The sequence below is a fragment of the Peromyscus leucopus genome, chromosome 23, assembly GCF_004664715.2.
Source record: "Peromyscus leucopus breed LL Stock chromosome 23, UCI_PerLeu_2.1, whole genome shotgun sequence".
NCBI lineage: Eukaryota > Metazoa > Chordata > Mammalia > Rodentia > Cricetidae > Peromyscus > Peromyscus leucopus.
In genome coordinates this window covers 14,196,506-14,216,689 of record NC_051082.1, presented here as the reverse complement: position 1 = coordinate 14,216,689, position 20,184 = coordinate 14,196,506, and the positions used below count along the sequence as shown (strand labels likewise).

The 20,184-nt window shown below is 50.7% G+C and overlaps 1 protein-coding gene across 12 annotated transcripts in view; it reads left to right on the top strand.

Annotated features, from left to right (window-relative positions):
- Kdm2b (lysine demethylase 2B) overlaps window positions 1–20,184 on the top strand; it is a 127,444-nt gene that overhangs the window by 44,974 nt on the left and 62,286 nt on the right. For all 12 annotated transcript variants that reach the window (XM_037198700.1, XM_028885870.2, XM_028885871.2 and 9 more), the window contains 3 exons: window positions 5,589–5,704; window positions 11,997–12,123; window positions 13,242–13,714. In XM_037198700.1, coding sequence (XP_037054595.1) covers window positions 5,589–5,704; window positions 11,997–12,123; window positions 13,242–13,714 — 716 coding nt within the window. The remainder of the gene's footprint in view (window positions 1–5,588; window positions 5,705–11,996; window positions 12,124–13,241; window positions 13,715–20,184) is intronic.

Here is a 20,184-nt window from a genome sequence, read left to right as displayed (position 1 = left end):
ACTTTAGACATGTTTTCTGCTGCTGTAAGCGCCAAGTGTCACATCTGTCTCTCAGTAGGTCTCCGGTTCTTTGAAAGTGGTGGCGCACGCCTTTAATTCCAGCACTCGGGAAGCAGAGGCAGGCGGATCTCTGTGAGTTCGAGGCCAGCCTGGGCTACCAAGTGAGTTCTAGGAAAGGCGCAAAGCTACACAGAGAAACCTTGTCTCGAAAAACAAAAACAAAAACAAAAAAAAACAAACAAAAAAAAATGAAAGCTCATTGGAGGCTAATGGGTCAGAGTGCTTCAATATATATATATATATATATATATATATATATATATATATATATATATATATATATATATAAAATCACCTTTTCTTCCTGTGTTCGAGGGCAGAGGAGCCATGGATGGTTCCAGGCCGGTGGCTCTCCGGTCTCTATCCCTAGACAGGCCAGGAAAGCTCCATGGAAGAGGGAGACCATTGATGATGACCTAGAGTGGGAAGACTCAGAAAAAGGGGCTTGTTGGGTTTATCCTGTAGATCTGCTGGCCATTCCTGAGGCAGAGGAAATGGTAACTTGGTATCAGGGTACCAGGAGCATCGAGTTAGGAGGAGACTCCTGGGGTCATTAGAAGCATGAATGTCAAGCAATAGGAAACCAGGGGCAGCATCCGGATGAGCCAAGGGGCATCTCTTTTTCCAATGTCCTGACCATATTTCTGGCCTCGGCCTCCCCCTCTGGCTGCACTAGTCCAGGTGAGTTGTGGGTAATAATTCTGAGCAGGAAACATTCTCTATCCACTGGTTTGTTTGTTTGTTTGTTTGTTTTTTGTCAATGTATAAGGGAAAACTTAAGCCCCTCTTCCCCTATGCCCTTTTCCAAAAATAAAGATACCTGACCAAAGGTGTGTTCCTCAATTCACAAGTTTCTGGGTCAGGTGTAGGCAGCCAGGTGCACCTAGTTTTTCTACCTACTAAACTGACCCTCTGATAGCCTGCATTCTGTCTACCCTTCCTGGCCACGTGACTTTGGGAAACATACTTAACCAAACCAAACCAAAACCCAACCAATCAACAAACAAGAAAATACCTTTATTTGATGGGTTGGTTTTTGTGAGAGGGTCTCATGTAGTCCAGGCTAGCTTCACACTTGTTACCGTGGAGGATGACTTTGAACTCAGGATCCTCTTACTCACCTCTCAAGTTGCGTGACTAAAGCCCTCACGTAGCAAACATTCTTGGAGCCTGACTGGTTCCAGGCAGTGAGAAGAGAGGCTGAGGGGACATGGGATACAATCCCCTGTCTTGGGTGTGTGTCCAGCCAGGTGGCAGTCATGTTGGTGGCCTGGGAATGGGGGCCTATTACGGATACCTGAAGGTTGGAAATGTCTGAGAAGAATTCTGCAGTCCGGAGACTTAGGCTGATCTTAAAGTATTCCCTGTCCTTGCCTTGGAGTTAAGAACCATCCCTTGGGAACCTGAGGCAGGAGGAGGCTAGTATGGGTGGCCAGTGTTACTTGTCTCAAAAAAGTTTTGCTGGTTGTGGTGACATACATCTTTAATCCCAGCACTTAGAAGCAGATGGATCTCTGTGAGTTCAAGGCCAGACTGGTCTACAGAGGGAGTTACAGGTTGGCCAAGGCTAGACAGTGAGACTCTGCCTTTAAAAATGAAAAAATCAAAACGAGAGACATGAACCACCTGGTGATGCCAGTACGCCAGTAAATCAGTAATGGTGACTCTGAGTCCTTGACAGTGTAGCATGATGGGGCCTTTGGTGGTCCAGCTGTAAAATGGGTACAGAGCAAGGAAGAAGTCAAATGAAGCAGGTGAACTGTAGAGGGTGCTGGAGGCATAGGAAATTGGGCAACTGATGGTTGGCACTGGTGCTTCAGGACCGGATAGGACCAGGGCGTGCCTTGGGTATCTTCCCATGTTTTACGGAGGGAAACAGTTCAGCTTCTCAGGCGAAATCTCCCCGTTTTGTAATATGAGGTAGACCAAACTTGACATACCCTTGGGTCAGATGCAGCCTGTAGTTTGCTGGTTGGCAGCCACGGTGCCCAGGGCGTCGCGGTGGGGGTGGTCATGGGGTCTGTGAGGTCATCTCGACAGCAGCGGCAGGAATGGAGGCAGGTGCACCCAGGGGCTTGTAGACTTCGTTCTGAGCACCGGGGGTGTGGGTGAGACTCCTTGTGCCTCTGTTGTTCTGGGCCCCCTGGGCCCCCCGAAATCACCTCTGCAGTGGGTTTTGTGGGTCACCATGTTCCTTCGATGGCTGCACCCGTCCCTGGTTGCTTGGCCTGAATATAAGCTGTTTATTGCCTTCCTATTGCTGATGGCAGCCTCTCCTGCCCACTTACAGCCCAGGACACCAGCTTCCCAGAGTATCATCGTGAATGAGCCGCCCTCAGGAGGATGGGAAAGGATGGGGTTTGGAATGCCACAATATCCCATCTCCTTGTTTCTTCCTAAGGGCATCATTGAGACCCTGAAAGCAAATATAAGCAGGGATAGATGGGAACTCGGCAGCCCTTTTAATCCAAGGGAGTCTGCCTGATCCACCTGTGATGCTCTAGCAAAGTCTGTAGAACCTTCTAGAAACCCTTGAATAGCTATCTGGGCATACAGACTCCCCGCCTACTTACAGTGGCCTCTGTCTTCTGTTTCCCACAGTTCACACATCAGGGTGATAGATATAAGTCGGGTGTGCCTCCATTTCTCACCGCAGGGAGAGTCTGGGCTAATCAATCCATGATAATGTGGGCACCGTCCTTTTCCAAACTGCCATCAATGGCAATTGCTTGTAGCAATGGAGTTCTTGCTCACCAAGTTCCCCACCAGGAAGGCAATAGTCTTCTTCTGGTGGGCACACATGGCCAGATCAGGGTGAGTCTGGCACCAAGGTCCCTGAGCTCAGGCTTGGGGAGAGGGTGGGCGTGTGGAGTACAAGAGCAGGACCTGGAGGTCCAGACAACCTCAGTCCAGTCTTAGGAAGCGTTCAAATGTGGTAATGACCACGGTAGCAGACAGCGTAGCTCTGCCTGGTGAAAACACAGAAATGTGGTTCTAAAAGATCCGCTGACCGGTGGCAGAGGCGGGAGACGCCGTTTGTTTGTTTGTTTTTACAGTATACAGATGCTCAGTTTCTGCGTGTCACCTCACCACGGGGGGTGGAGGTTTGGGGTAGAGACGGAAGATCTTGGGAACTCACGGGTCAGCCAGTCTAGCTAGTCAGGAAACTCCAGGTTCAGTGAGAGACCCTGTTGCGAAAAGTAAAGTGAAGAGTGACTGAGGAGGAGACCTCTGGCCCCCATGCACCAATGCACACAGGCGTGCGTGTGCACACTCATGAACACGTATATAGACGGCCCCCCACAGTGTAGAAAGGGGTGTGAATAGGATTTTATGCTGATATAGAGTCTCACCAAGCAAATGCAGAAGTCAGGACTTGTTAGACATCAGCCATTGTCTTCCCCCAGAGGGTGGAAAGGTCCAGGTTAGCGGATGACTTCCTCCAGGGACACACTGGTCCCAGAGCAGCTGATGGCCTGAGCCAGAGACCCGAAAGCCAAAGGAGTCTCCATTCCTGTCCCCCGCGGTGTCCCGCCACAGGTGACAATGTCTGTCTTGCTTTTCTCTGACAACAGTTAGCTCTGGCCACGCTGGCGAGGAGGGCTGGTGGCTGTGTCCAGCGGTGGCCTTGGACCCGCCAAGTGCCCACCTCCGGTGGTGGCTCTGTTCCCTGCAGCAGGTGCAGACTGTGAGCCTGAGAGCTGATGATGTCTCAGCTCACCTGGAAAAGAGATCGGAGCTGCTTGGGGCCTGGGCAGAGAGTGCCAAGGTTGAGTCTCCAGAGTTTTAGTTTGAGTGAAATAGGTAATCACATGTTGGAGAAGAGAGGTGCGGGGTGTGTCTGTGTGTCTGTATGTGTCTGTGTGTGTCTGTCTGTCTGCTCGCTCTCTGCCCTCGGCTGGTCCTCCTCTGTCTTCCACTCTGAGTGTCCCCACGGCCTGTCCTTGTCATTGCCTCTGTCCGTCCTTCTCACTGTCTTTCTCCTTTGTTTCCCGGGGTGTGCCCATGCCTGTTGCATGGACCGCTGGGGCAAAGCAGAGTTGTTGGAAACAGCTGTTCTCCCCTGCCAGCTGCGGCTTCATTCAGCAAGGGACTTCCCCCCACCCCCATCCCCACCCCCCCACCCCCCCACCCCCGAGACAGGGTTTCTCTGTATAGCCTTGGCTGTCCTGGAACTCGCTTTGCAGACCAGGCTGGCCTTGGACTCAGAAATCCCCCTGCCTCTGCCTCCGGAGTACTGGGATTAAAGGCATGCGCCACCACCGCCGGTAACAAGGGATTCTTCTCTGAGCCCGTTTGGGCATCTGCAAATTGGAGTTCCATAAAGCTGTATGCCCCCTAGCTCCGTCTCCAGGGGCCGCATTGATATTTTCTGCCCTGGCAATGTGGCCGTCTCAATGGAGGTGGGATATTGTCGAGTAAAATCTCCACACACCAGGCGGAGGCTAACCTTGGGGGTTCAGATGCTAATGGATGACTTCACCTTAACGCACCTCGGTTCAGTTGCTTCACCTGTAAGCTGTAGCTGAAAAGAGATGGCCTCTGTAAGAATTAACAAGCCGAGACCTGGAAAAAGGCCCCTAGGGTGCACCTGGGGAAGTCACCAGTGTGGCCCACACTATTAGGAAGTTGCTGTGTGCCAGGCGGTGATGGCGCACGACTTTAATCCCAGCACTCGGGAGGCAGAGGCCAGCCTGGGCTACCAAGTGAGCTCCAGGAACCCTGTCTCGAAAAAACCAAAAAAAAAAAAAAAAAAATAAGAAGATGCAGTGTGCCGGGCGGCGGTGGCGTGCGCCTTTAATCCCAGCACTCGGGAGGCAGAGGCAGGCAGATCTCTGTGAGTTCGAGGCCAGCCTGGGCTACCAAGTGAGTCCCAGGAAAGGCGCAAAGCAACACAGAGAAACCCTGTCTCGAAAACCCCCCCAAAAAAAGTTGCAGTGTGTAGAAGGGACATCTGCTACGGCCCTTAGTACATGGGGAAGAAGGGAAGAAGAAAAGCTGAGGTGGGATTGCCAGCATCCTGTGATTAAGAAGTTTAACTTAGACACGGGCCTTGGAGAATTCCATGCCAGCAGGATGAGCTTTTCAGAAAAAGGTGTCTGAGTTCTGTAGTCATTGCTCCGAGGTATCCCATATGACCCCCACCGGGGAACCAGTGTTCAAAGGAATGACTAAGAAAAGGCTGAGGAGAGATGTACAGCCTGGGAGGGGCCTCCAGCTCCCTGGCATGGATGCTGGGGACCAGGGCCTTCTGTTCCTGGCTACAGTCAAGTCCTGGGAGGAAGCTTTGGCCACCAACATCTTCAAGACCGGCACTTGCCTGCAGCATCCCGGCCCCTGCCTTGAGTTAACTGGGGTTTCTCGGAGCTGCTGGCTGAGTCCCTGGGGCTGTCCAGGGAGCCTCGGTGTCTGCATCACGGGTCCTTGGGTATCGGTGCCCCCTGTGCCCTCCCACATGGCTTTCTTCCCCTCCCTCCAGTCTTGTCTGAGGCGCCAGGGCTCATCCTCCTTCTGCCCTCCCCGCTCAGGTTGGATCCATGCAGTGTATACCCCTGTGGACTCTCTGGTGTTCGGCGGGAACATCCTGCACAGTTTCAACGTGCCCATGCAGCTGCGGATCTACGAGATCGAGGACAGAACCCGGGTAAGAAGGCACCTTCTCTCCCGACACGCATGCGCGGGGGGGGGGGGGGGGGCGGGGCGCGGGGGGGGGGCGGGGCGCTGGCCTTTCTCAATTCGACCTGAGTTCCTTCCCACTTCCGCTCCGTCTCAAGCTGGGGCCCTGTTTCTGGTTCTGGAGGGCACTATGAGATCCTCCACAAGAGCCCATCCCCAAATCCCTGGAGTTCCTGTTCACCATCAGACCATAGGCAGAATCCTCTGTGGGACAGTTGGGCATGATAGTACGTACCTAAAATCTCAGCACTTGGGAAGTGGAGGCCAGATCAGAAGTCCCAAGGCCAGTCAGGGCTACACAGATTGGGGCCAGGCTGAGCTACATTTTCTCATTTAAAACAAACAAAAACTGCCGGGCAGTGGTGGCGCACGCCTTTAATCCCAGCACTTGGGAGACAGAGGCAGGCGGATCTCTGTGAGTTCGAGGCCAGCCTGGTCTAAAGAGTGAGTTCCAGAAAGGCTCCAAAGCTACACAGAGAAACCTTGTCTCGAAAAACCAAAAAAAAAAAAAAAAAAAAAAAAAAAAAAAAAAAAAAAAAAAAAAAAACCCAAACAAACAAAAAAAACCAAACTTTGTGGAACCAGTGTCTGTATCTCTGTACCTGAGCAAGTGTCTGTGCATTTGTTACCTTGATAGAGCAGCAGGAAGTGGGAGGGACCCTGCCTTTTCCTTTGCATATGTAGAACGGGTGTGTGGACCTTGTATTTTTCTTGTTGCTCAAGTTTGCGGGGAGGCAAGCCGTGCGATGGTGGCGCACGCCTTTAATCCCAGCACTCGGGAGGCAGAGCCAGGCGGATCTTTGTGAGTTCGAGGCCAGCCTGGTCTACAGAGCGAGATCCAGGAAAGGCACAAAGCTACACAGAGAAACCCTGTCTCGAAAAACCAAAAAAAAAAAAAAAAAAATTGCTACAATAACTTTGCCGGGCGATGGTGGCGCACGCCTTTAATCCCAGCACTCGGGAGGCAGAGCCAGGTGGATCTCTGTGAGTTCGAGGCCAGCCTGGACTACCAAGTGAGTCCCAGGAAAGGCGCAAAGCTACACAGAGAAACCCTGTCTCGAAAAACAAAAACAAAAACAAACAAGTTTGCGGGGAGGCTTGAAAAAGTGCCAGCCTGGTCCAGAGTCACACCTTTCCTATGTATTCACCTGGGAAACTAGGGTCTGATGGAAGGGAAGCCTGTGTCTCGAGGCCTGTGGCTGAGCCCGCATCCCCTGGGCCCTTGGGAAACTCTGGGGCCAAGGCTTCCCTGTGACCAGCTTATCAACTCTCCCAGGATGAAGGCCGCCTGCGCCTTTTGTTCCTGGAGTTTTCCCTGAATGTCTCCCATGGTTGGGACTTGGCCACCTCTCTCCAATGCTTTGGCTTGACCACATGTCCCCAGGCATTTGAGACAGACAGGTTCAGGGATGAAAAACTGAAGCCCTGGGTTGAAAAGGGCCTATTTTGTATCCCCCTCCCCTCCCCGCCACTTTTCCTCTTCTGTTTTTAATGTGACTATTTAACAATTTCTTTGAATTGAGATACAACTTACATACCATGAAACCCACCATTTGAAACGTACAGTTCTGTATTTTTAGTATGTAGCCATCACCACTAATTCTAGCAGTTCTCTCCCCCGCCCCCACCAAGGAACCCCTGTACCCGTTAGCAGCCATTCCTTATTCCCTCTTTCTCCAATAACCCTGGTGACCTCTAATCTACCTTCTGTCTATGAACTGGCCTGTTTTGGACATTCGCTATACATGGAATCATGTGATACGTGGCCTTTTACATCTGGACGTTTCCCCCGCTCAGCATGATGTATCTTTCCAAGGTCCATCCATGTTGTAGTACATCCATGTTGTAGTACATCCATGTTGTAGTGCATGTGCAGCGCATCTCATGACTGCGTAGAAGAACTCCATCGTAGGAACAGACCACGTGACAGTTCTCCTTGGGATTTGCCTCAGAAAGTGGCTTTTCGGCCCCAGAGAGGTATTGGAGTGCTTGAACTCCGTCAAGAAACACCCCAGCCCGCACTGGTCAGAATGTAACTTTCCAGTCTTGTTTCTAGGTTTTGTTTGCATACGACGATACATTGGAGTCATAGTGAGGGGGGGGTTGAGGGCGCCCAGGGCATGCTTGCCTTTCCAGTTTGTGGGCTTCCTGTCTTGTGGTGCCCATGTCCACATTGTCCTGGGCCAAGGTCCTGCCCAGAGGCCTTGTTTCATGGACTTCTCTTCACCTTTCTAGAAAGGTGCACTTAGCCCAGGTCTGGAGCACGTGCCCTGTGCTGTTCAGGATAAAGACACGGTGTTTGGGCACTTTTCAGTCCGAGTCCAGGGATGTCTGGACTCCGGCCAACCATTCTTTGGCCAGCCCTGAAAAACAGGCCATTTGTTGTGAGCAGCGACCAGCAGGTATGGATGGAAAGCCGGTACTCTAGAGAAGGGGTCAGGCAGGCCTAGACTTTCCAGGCAGTTCCTGAAAGCCAGAACCAGACTGGGATTTCTCAATTCCTCTGGCAACTTGCTGGATAGCTGTCCCCTCCCATGGGAATCTGATTGTGCATCTCAGAGCACCTGTGCCTCCGCCCCCAATCATAACCCTTAGGAGCCTAGTTCCTCTCCCCAACTGGTATCGCTCAAAGCAGGACCCCCCTAACCTCCCTATCCCCTATGACATCATTCTGTTTGCACTGGTGTAGTATCTCACCACATCAAGATGCATATCGGCTCCCTCCCCTGAGGCCCCCTGTCCTAAGTCCCTGAGGGGGCACCCATCTGGCTTCTCTGAAGCAGATTGTTGGCTCTAGGGCTGGAGGAAGGATGGCTGGGGGGCGGGGGTGGGGTGGGGTGGAGTGTCGGGCAGGCCAAGCTGCAAGCTACAGCAGGCATTTTAATCTGCTTTGAATTCTGGACTTTGGAGAGGGGCTTGGCTGTGAGGCCCCGATTGTTTCTGCCTTAGGAGCCAGAGCAGACAAAAGGCCCTAGAGAGAGAGTCCTGGAAGCCAGATAAAATGTCAGGACTACTTGTCAGCCCGATACAGCTCAATTCTTCCATCCCTATCAGCTCCTTTAAGAAGGTTATGGCCATTTAAAAATAGTTTTCCCCGGAGTGTTCTAAAACGTGGCTTTACGTGGAAAGAAAGGTTGGAGGCCGGACAGAGGAAGCCCAGTAGGGAGTCCAGAAAAGGAGTTTGCCTTTGTTATGCTGGCTGGGGGTAGGACTGGCTACCCAGCCCTAAAACCCTAAGCCTCTCCCACATTTAGAAAATATTTTCATTTGTCTGTGCAAGATGCTAGGAGACTGTCACTCCGCTGTGTCATGGGCCCCCATAAGGCAGCGCAGACAGACAGGTGTAGGCCTCTAAGGGCTGATAGAGTCGGGTTCCTTCTGTGAATCTCCTGCTCTAAAGATCACAGTAATGGGAGAGCCAGACCAGAACGGACTGCTGCATGCTTCTTATGATCACGACAGCCGTGACATACTTTTAGCTCCAGTTAGCTACTGAGGGTCGGAAGGATGGTCCAGATGATTACTCATCAAACTGCTGTCTTTCTTATGCTTATCTTTTTTTTTTTTTTTCCTTAATGGCGCTAGTGAAAACAGCTTCCCCAGAAAAGGTAATGCCAGCACCCCTTATATTTCCCTCCTTTGCAGCCAGTGACTGTCTGGAAAGCGCAAATTATTTACCTTTCCTCTCCCCTCCCTCCTACCATTGGATTTTTATTTTTCCCCCCCATTGAAATTTTTTTTTTCCAGGAGAAAAACAAAAATTAAGATGCTTCCACCCACCTTCGCATTTTAATTTCTTAAGAAATGAAATGGTCATCCTAGGTGCACAGAGACTTTCCTCAACTCTCCTCCAACATCCGCTCAATTCTTGGATGACTCAGGCCTCTGAGGAAGGGCCAGGCGGGTGCCACTTAAGTGGGCCTTTGGAACGCCAGTCGGACCCTTGAGATCCACTGTTGGTGAATTGCCCTCTAGGCTGGGCCCAGGGCCTTCTTTGTGACCACCTTGCCATTTGTTGGGGACAGAGATTGGTTAACCACTCCGTTTGGTGAGACTCCCAACTTGTCACCAAATAGTATTGAGCAATCGTGTGTTTAATGTTCCTAGGCATGTGGCTAGAACCTTTTGAAGGCGAAGGGTAGTAGGCAACAACCTGTTTGTAAGTCAATTTTTGCAATTTTTTTTCCCTGCAGTTCTCTCTTGGAAAAAAAAAACAAAAAACAAATTATCTCCCCCCCACACCAGAAAAAAGCAACAACCCCAAAACCAAACAAACAAAAAAGGCCAAACCAAGCTGAATTTCTTCATTCATATTTGTTTTCACCCAGCTAGTTTCCCTTGGGTTCAGCGACCAAGAGGGGAGATTTGCCATCCTCTCTTGAATACAGCCCCTTCCTCTGATTTCCCCCCCTAATCTAGAAGTATTCTCTGGTGTCACAGTGCCTATCAACGGCACAGTGGCATGGATAGCGTCAACATTTTTGAAAAGTCCAAAGTTGAAAGTATTTGATCCATCAAGTCCCCTCTTGAGAGTTATGAATGGGGGTCTGTTTTCCTCAGCTTGCAATTTAGGGATTGGCCATTTGTTTCCAAATCTCATGGCCTGGTCTCTGGAATCGGGATGGGGCTGAACCCTGTCCCTCAAACTTTCATAGGAGGTCGAGGGTGGCTTCAAACTCAGGAGCCCCTGTCTAGCCCAGGGGGCGCTGATCAGTAACTGTGAAAAAAAGGAGCCGGTCATCCAGGTAGTGAAACCGGGCTTCTCAGAAAGTGGCTGGAGCCAAGGAAAACGCCAGATTCTTCTCCCAACTCCATGCATCTCCCGGAGGAGCTGAAAAGCATGCGGCGAAACCATGATCTCATCCCTAAGCACGTCATCCCCCAGAGGCAGGGAGATGACGTGGACCCAGTTCACGGGTGGAAGAGGTGGAACCCAGGAGTGCGGAAAGGGCCTGAGAACTGAGAATTTAGCTGAAGTAGATAAGGAATGGAAGACTGAGGTGGGCAGGCTTTTTTCCCAGTGTGGTGCTTAGAGAATTCCAGCCAAATGTATTTTAGGTAACGGAGGACTCGAGTCTGCTCGTACTTGATTTTGTTGAAAAGGTACCTGGGCACTGTATATTGTCAGCATAGAAAGAGCACCTGGGGGTTAAGGGATGCTTGCTGAAGGACGAGGAAGGTGAGGAGGGAGTCTCTGACCTCCACAGACACGCCCTTGGAAGAGGGGGGAGATGAGTAGCTGTTCTGGGGGTGTGTAAGACAAGTGCTCCCCACGATGGGAGATGAAGTCATCTTACTGTACCTTCCCGCTTCCATGTCTGTTCAGGATGTGGCTTCCGGAAGGTTCCTCCATGCCGAGGCCATCCATAATGGTATTAGTCCTTCCTTTTTTCCACTGCTGGTTTCTCTATAGACCCTGCCCTGCTACCCATCAGAATTCCTTGCGGTCCTCACATTTCATAGTTTTCCTATGCGCTGCATCCTCACCTCTGAGAAACAGCCGAGAGGGCTCTCCACTGATACCCAGCCACCAGACCCCAGAGTATCCCCTGGTGACGAGATGTCTCGCCTTGGTTACACTGGGGAATTGTGCCCCTTAGAGCCCTTAGTAGAAACACAAGCAGGTATCGTAGGTGGATGTGGGGAGCAGGACACTGTGGATGCTCCTAAGGGCCCTACCCTAGGCAGGTGGATGAGACTGTACCGCCCACCGTTCACCGGGGCCCTTCTTGCCTGGCCTTCCTCCCAGAATTCAGGAGGATGTATATATAATAGTTTGTCTGCTGAAGCATAAGGATTGGGAGAGGTCTTCTGTCTTTTAAGGGACGGGAGAGACAGCAGAGTCCGTGCAAGAATATTCTAGAATGAGGAGCCCGTGTCCGTTGCGGCTGGGACCGGGCAGGGCTCCTTCTATTTGCAGGTATCCGTAGTGCTGGCAGCAGGTCAGGGAAATCCTTTTTCTGTACACAGTGGGCCCTGTTCACCTCCCGGGACGTGTAGCTCAGGGACCAAAAAACCGATGCCTCCCGCAGGCCTCTCCCCGCCTCATCCATGCATGCTGCTGGCGCCTGCCCCTCCCAGGTCTCACGTCTTGCCTCCCTGCCGGTGACACCTCCCGTTTTCCCCTTTTCCCGTGACTTATGCTCTTGCCGAGGCGATGAGCGCTACTGCGGGGAACCTGCCGCGCGGCGCATGCGCCTTCCCCCATTATCCCTGGAAACTGACCCCTCTCGCCTGCCCGCTCTGCTCCGTGCTTTCAGGTTCAGCCCAAGTTCCGCTACCCCTTCTACTATGAGATATGCTGGTATGTCTTGGAGAGATACGTGTACTGTGTGACCCAGCGCTCCTACCTCACTCAGGAATACCAGAGAGAATTAATGCTTATTGGTGAGTAACCGAACCGGGCCAGGGCAGGTACCCTTTGTGTCGTGGAGCCTGCGGGGTAGCCATGGGTCCCCCGGGATTCTCCGAAGCCAGAATGCTAGGCAGGAGACCGTTCAGGAGATAGCCCCGCTTGTGAGTCTCCCATCCCGGAACACAGAAGCCAAGAAAAGGCTCCCGTGACCCCCCAGACGAAACGGAATTTTCACCCACTCACCCCTCAAAACTGCAGTTGCATGGAGGAGCCTGTGATCAGCACCGTTGCTAATACAGGACCATCCCACAGAACGGAGATCTCAAGCTCTCTGTGTTCCTCTGTAGTTTCCTGGTTTTTCTTACAACACTCTGAGGTTTGGGTTTTCGTGCCCCCTAGGAGCAGGCCCATGTTATACCGCTCGTGCCCATAATTCAGGCCCAGATTACCCAGAAGGGAGGGGTGGCCAGGGATTGAAATCAGGTTGTCAGCCTGGGCAGCAGGTGCCTTTACCCACGAAACCATCCTGACAGCCCTTGACCGATTTTTTTTTTTTTTAAGATTTATTTATTTATTATGTATACAGAAGAGGGCGCCAGATCTCATTACAGATGGTTGTGAGCCACCATGTGGTTGCTGGGAATTGAACTCAGGACCTCTGGAAGAGCAGTCGGTACTCTTAACCTCTGAGCCATCTCTCCAGCCCTTGACCAATTTTTTTTTTTTAAACACCTATTTAAGAGTGTGTGTACGTGCCTGAGTGTATGTGTGGACACCACTGTGAAGTCCAGAAGAGGGCATCAGATCCTTCGGAACTGGAGTTACAGGGGGTTGTGAGCGGCCATGTCAGTGCTGGGAACCAAACCTAGGTCCACTACACTCTCTTTATTCCTGCCATTAACTGACCTGCAGACATACGATCAAATGCCAGGCATATTGTCAGTGGGAAAGCAACCCATAAGGGTGCAGAGAGCTGGGAAGAGAGCAGAGCTGGGATTTGAACCCGTGTATGGCTGACTACTGCCCTTGTATAGGCCAGGAGGCCTGAACCAGATCCTTGCTCTCTGGCAGGAAGGGTGAGTGGAATCCACAGAGCTTCCAGCCGGGGGCGCTAAGCGGTCATCATTGTATCTTATGATCTTGCCCACAGATGCCCCAAGAAAAGCCAGTGTAGACGGCTTCTCATCGGATTCCTGGCTGGAGATGGAGGAGGAGTCCTGTGAGCAGCAGCCCCAGGAGGAGGAGGAGACCGAGGAGGAGGGGGATGGTGCAGAGAAGACACCCAAGCCACCTGCCGATGGCCCCACCTCCCCCACCAGCACCCCCTCGGAGGAACAGGAGAACACAGGGAAGAAGCTCAAAGCCCCTGCCATGCGCTTCCTCAAGAGGACTTTGTCCCACGAGTCAGAGGAAAGTGTGAAGTCCACGACCACGCCCGTAGACTACCCCAAGACACCCACAGGCTCCCCTTCCACTGAGGCCTCGACCAAGTGGACCCACCTGACCGAATTTGAACTGAAGGGCTTGAAAGCCTTGGTGGAAAAACTAGAATCTCTTCCGGAGAATAAGAAGTGTGTCCCCGAGGGCATCGAGGACCCCCAGGCCCTCCTGGAAGGTGTAAAGGTGAGCAGGGCCATGACTGGGTCGGGCTTAGGGTGGCTAGTAGCTATTCCAGGCTGGGTCCAGGTGCTGGGATGGTACTCGGTCTAGGCAAGCCTATCCGGATTGTGGAATCTGGGGCCACGGTCAGCAGCTGGGACGAGGCTGGCTCTGTGAGTGACAACAGCGTCTTTGATACTTTTTGGGACCTCAGGGTTCCCTCGCAGGGCGTTTTGTGTGTGTTACGACAGTGTTCTGATGGGTTGGATTCCCTAGAGCTTGCCATTCAGGGTTGGTTCCCGAGAGCGTGAGTCTGCGTGTGTGTGAGCTGGTGACCTTCCTCCTAATGGTTGACTATGGGTATAGTGCAGCAGCTTAAGGTTGGGAGGGTACCGTGGTCTCCCTTGGATCTGCATAGGAAGTAGATCCCGGGGGGCGGGGTCAGGGAGAGCTGGGATGAGGATCCAGGAAGAGATGCTAGAGTGCCTGCTGGACATCCCGCTGTGTGAATGCTTCTACAAATCTACAAATACAGAACTGCTTCTTTGTAGCGTTGCTGAGACTGCAGTTACGAAGTTAGGAGAATCCTCCTCTGGCTGCTCCAGCGGCTGATTGGGGCAGTGGAGTTGGCGGTCTACTGGCCTTAGAAACTTAACTCAGGTTTCTTCCTTGGGAATTGGTAGTTTATCCAGCCCCTTGCAGGGGCTCAGGGACTCGGGGGTAAGTTGGGGGTTGTGGGGTAGTGGGAGGTTGGGAGTGTGTGGAACTTTGGGGCTTCAGGTCAGGTAATTGTTAGGAATGTATAACCAGTATATGGAACCATTGAATGAGAATTGTTAATCCAGGTGTGCCTCACTTACTAATTTGATTTTGTTGTCTGTGGTACCAGATGGAATGCAGAGCATCACACATCCTGGGCAGGTTCTTCTTCTTCTTCTTCTTCTTCTTCTTCTTCTTCTTTTTTTTTTTTTTTAAAGATTTATTTATTTATTATGTATACAGCATGTATGACTGCAGGCCAGAAGAGGGCACCAGATCTCGTTACAGATGGTTGTGAGCCTGAGCCACCATGTGGTTGCTGGGTGCTCTTAACCTCTGAGCCATCTCTCCAGCCCACCCTGGGCAGGTTCTTTACTGCCTTACCCACATCTCATTTCTACTGGGTATTTTTGTAGTTTGTAGTTTGATCTCTTAACGGCAACCTTAGGATTCTGTCATGTGGCTACTTTTTTTTTTTTTTTTTTTTTTTTTGTGAGAGCCTGTAAAATAAAAAATAATTTTAATCAATTGGTTTTTAATTTTTTTTTTCTTTTGGCTTTTCAAGACAAGATTTCTCTGTGTAACAGTCCTGGCTGTCCTGGAACTTGCTTTGTAGACCAGGCTAGCCTCAAACTCCCAGAGATCCACCTGCCTCTGCGTCACCAGGGCTGGGATTAGAGGTGTGCGCCACCACTGCCGGGCCGGGTTTTGTTATATTTTTATCAATCACAAAATAATAGTACTGAGTTCCCAAAATACTGTGAACGGGTTATACATGTTCATCACTTTCTGTGATACCCTCTTGCTTTAGTAGGATCCGTGTGTGGTGTGTTTGCCCCTGGTTCGTGGCCAGGTTTCTCTTTCCTTGTATCTCTCCATTGCCCTCAAAGGCTGCGTTGATTGCTGCTGAGAAGGCCTGTCAAGGTTAGGACGTGAGTGCAGAGACCAGGGCCACTGCTGTGAGGCACTTTCGCCATGTGCTGAGGAGGACAGTGCCGCTGGGTTTTTTTGCTCTTGTAGAGGACCCAGATTTGGTGCCCAGCATCCACATGGTAGCTCACAGTCACCTGTAACTCCAGTTCCAGGGCATGAAACTAACTCTCCTTTCCCTTTTGGGTCCCTGCATGCACATGGTACATATCAACTTGGGAACTCACACACATACACACAAATACATAAAAATTAGTAAGTGAATCTAACATTGCAAACTGAAGTAGTGGGGTCTGGCAAGATGGCTCAGTGGGTAGAGGCACCTGCCGCCAAGCCTCACAGCGTGAGTTCCATCCCTGGAACCCACATAGTGGAGGGAGAGAACTGATTCCCGAAGGGTATCCCTCTGACCTCCAGCCTTGCGCTGGGACGGTGTGTGTTCCCCCAGCAGGTAAATCAATGTGTAATATAGACTGAAGTTTTTGGGAAAAAAGATAAGTTAGCGCAGTGGCAGGGAACTGTGGCGTGGACTTACTTTGAGGAACAGTGAGATTGGCTTTGGCCAGCCTCTGCTGTCCCGTGATCTTTTCCTCGTCTTTCCCCATCTCTCATCCATTCTTTAGGGAACCGTTACCGTCTGCAATTGTTTCCTAGGGCCGATGTTCCAGAGCGCCGTAGGTACTTAGACGTCTGACAGTGCATCCTCTTTCTGGGCCTGGAGCCCGCAAGTCTGAAAGCAAGATGTTTACAGAGACGTGCCCACGCCTAAGGCTCTAGGAAAGTGTCTTTCCTTGGCCCCTCCCTCTTCTCAGGGCAGCTAGCAGTCCTTGGCGTTGGTTGGCGTGTCTTAACGTCATACCCCTCTCAGCCCACGGTGAAGGTTGATTGTCCATGGCCATCCCCCTCTCCTTGTCAACAGTGAGTGACATCAGCCTTTGGATTCAGGCCCCCGAGAATCCAGCAGAACCTCACATCAGCTTGATTAAATGTATAGAAACCATCCCCAGAGTCACATTCTGGGGCTTCCAGTGTACATGGATTTTGGGGTCACACTGATTAGCAACAGTTGTGGGTTGAAGTAATTCTCTGGAAGATGGGATTGCCTAGCGAGCGGTCTCTTTAAGAAACGTCTCTGCTCTCCGCTGTGGCTCGGGGTGGAGGGAAAGATGGACGTGTAGCATGTGGTCCTCAACTCAGTTCTGAGTGACTAGAATACTCCCAGTATGTGGCAGGGCTGTGAAGGGCAGAGGGCACCAAGGGTGTAGGCGGGATGACTTTGTCAGGTGACCGCTCTGCAAGCTGCTTCCGGGAGTGTGCCAAGTGCAGCCTAACCATCTTTGACTACATACTGTAGCCACGCCCCCTCGCCATGATCTCACGCTCTTCTGGCTGTCATCAAGTTATCATGGTAGAGAAGACCAACTGTCTAATTGCATGGAATTATGGGACTGCAATAGCATTATGGGACTAGCGGGAATTACGGAGCTACACAGAGCTGTGGGGCTGAAAGACCTAAGTCAGGTTTTCTTGAAGTCTCTTTTTATCTCTCTTCCTTCCCTTCCTCCCTTCTCCCTTTCTTTTCTCTCCTTTTCTTTTCTCTGTCTTTTTTTATTTTTATTTTTAGGCATAGTCTAACCCTGTGCAGACCAGGCTATATGTAGCTTAGTCTTGCTCTAATCTTGTGGCGATATTGCCTCACCCTCTCAAGTATCAGGATTATAGGCATGAACTAACAGATCTGGTCAAGCTTTTTTTGTTTGTTTGTTTGTTTTTCGAGACAGGGTTTCTCTGTGTAGCTTTGTGCCTTTCCTGGAACTCATTCTGTAGCCCAGACTGGCCTTGAACTCAGAGATCCACCTGGCTCTGCTTCCCGAGTGCTAGGATTAAAGGTGTGCGCCACCATCGCCCGACACTTTTGTTTTTTTAAATCAACAGTCAAATAGAGGTCAGTTGTATTGCTCTGACATCAAACTCCAAACGTAATAGGGAAGCAAGTCCTAAATTAAGAATGCACTACCCTTGGCCGGGTGGTGGTAGCGCACGCCTTTAATCCCAGAACTCGGGAGGCAGAGCCAGGCGGATCTCTGAGTTCGAGGCCAGCCTGGGCTACCAAGTGAGTTCCAGGAAAAGGCGCAAAGCTACACACAGAAACCCTGTCTCGAAAAACCAAAACCAAAAAAAAAAAAAAAAATTCACTACCCAAATAGATGTCAATTCTAAATTAAGAGTGCATTGTCCAGGGCTGGAGAGGTTAAGAGAACCAGCTGCTCTTCCCAGAGGACTTGAATTCAATTCCTACCAACCACATGGTGGCTCACAACCATCTATAATGAGATCTGGTGCCCTCTTCTGGCCTGCGGGCAGACATGCAGGCAGAACACTGTATACATAATAAATAAATAAATCTTTAAAAAAAAAAAAGTGCATTGTCTAAATGGATGTTGCTTGTCTTTGAGGACAGTTGTGGAGTCAGGTCAAGTCTCTGCACAGTCCATTGTGCTGCTGAGGTTCTTGGGGACACAGTAAAACAAGAGGAAGTATGATCTGTGTCATATCATAACTGACATGTGTAAAGTCCTAGCAAGGTCTTGAAGTGCTCAGTAGACCAGAGTTGATATTGTTATGATTTCAGACACCTTGAGATGGAAACAGTTTTGTTCCCGGTCAGATCTGAGCTCGTGAACCCGTGATGTGAGGAGAGGGGGTCAGAGCATTTTTCTCTGTTGGGGCCTTCACCCTGGAACTCACTTGCTTTCAAAGCCGTCCCTTACTGGTGTTAACAATTTGCAAGACAGTGAGAGATGTAGGGTCTAGATTGTCTCTCTACCTATCCTCTGTATCTCGTGTGTGTGTGTGTGTGTGTGTGTGTGTGTGTGTGTGTGTGTGTGTGTGTGTGTGTTTGATGAAGCTGGGCCCAGGGCCTTCTGCATCTTTTTTGTTTTGTTTTGCTTTGCTTCGCTTTGCTTTTAGTTTTTTGAGACAGGATTTCTCTGTATAACAGCCCTGGCTGTACTGTAACTCGCTCTGTAGACCAGGTCAGACTGGCCTTGAACTCACAGAGATCCGCCTGCCTCTGCCTCCCAAGTGCGGGAATTAAACACGTGCGCCACCACCGCCCAGCAGACCTTCTGCATCTTAAGCTGGTCCTCTGTCCCTGAGTCTCTACCTCCAGCCCGGATGACTTTGTAAAATCCTTCTTGCCGACTTCAAAGGAGACTTTTCAGAGGAACCAAAAGGCAGGAAGTGAGCAGCCGGGGGCTGGCCTCCAGCGTGACCACAGAGAACGAACCATGTACACTGTGTGTGTCCCCTTGCATGTACAGCCTCCGGAGAATGAAGGGACAGCACGGGAAGAACTCCGTCTCAGATACCCAGGCAGATGCACACCTGGTGACTCTAGGTAGCCACAGGATTCAGGGCACTTTGTAGAGACTTCTTTTCCCACCCAAGGTTGGAAATTTCCATTTGCAGGTATTGGAGTTTAGAGTTAATCATAATGAAATGTAGGGATGAGTCTTTTTTCAGGTGCAGATGGAATGGACAGAGGGCTTCAGAGACGGCCCAAATAAACTGGTACCTGGTGTTCCCCAGAGCAAGTAGCTCTGGCCGTGTCGTGGACCTTCTTATCCACCCCTCATTGGGTGTTGCTTTCCCGACTCCAGCCACTGCCTTGTTTTTGTTTTTTTATTTATTTATTATGTATACAGAAGAGGGCACCAGATCTCATTACAGATGGTTGTGAGCCACCATGTGGTTGCTGGGAATTGAACTCAGGACCTCTGGAAGAGCAGTCAGTGCTCTTAACCTCTGAGCCATCTCTCCAGCCCCCAGCCACTGCCTTGTTAATGGCGGTTTTTAGTCACTACCTAGATGGGGTTTTCAGTGATTAGCACCCCACCCTGGGGAGCAATGGGACCCAAATCTCTTGTTAACCAACTAAATTCTTTGAGAGAAGTTGGCATGGGGGGGGGGGTTTGCCAAGGCCTAACCAGCCCGTGTTTCCTTTGGTATGTCACACGTGAGACAGTTTCCGGTAGCACAGCCCTGGTGGTGGCTCCATCCTTTCACAGGAAGCCTGTCTGGGGTTTGCCGGAGCCACACAGGCTTATATGGTATACTCTCTGGGGGCTGGGGCAGTGCGGACACACAGCCTTCTTTCTGTCTGTGCGCTCAACAGTTCCCCGGGAATGTATAAATTCAGGCAGAGCCTAAGGAATCCTGTGACATCATTCCTTCCAGCACTTTTTTTTTTTTCCGGAGACAAAAATCTCCCACTAGGCTATGCCTCCCCTTTCTTGACTTTAGAATTTTGCCGCTAGACAGGTTCCATTGTGCCCCCTGGTGGCCATGAAGTGCTATACACAGATGGGAACTTGGCTTTCTTTGGGATGTGAGGCACTTTGGGAAAACTTTAAAATTATTTTGTTAAACAATGAAGAGGAGCCAGGCGGTGGTGGCGTACACCTTTAATCCCAGCACTTGGGAGGCAGAGGCAGGTGGATATCTGTGAGTTCAAGGCCAACCTAGTGCCCAGAGCAAGTTCTGGGACTGCCAGAGCTGTTAGACTGAGAAACCCTGTGTGGGGGGGATACACACACACCACACACACACCACACACACACACACAGAGAGAGAGAGAGAGAGAGAGAGAGAGAGAGAGAGAGAGAGAGAGAGAGAGAGAGAGAGAGAAGCAGGCAGATCTCTGAGCAAGGCCAAACAGAACTAGATAGTCATGTCTTTAAAAAACAAACCTTTTTAAATATACTTTTCTTTTGGCAACATTTTTTTTTTGTAGATGGTCTTGT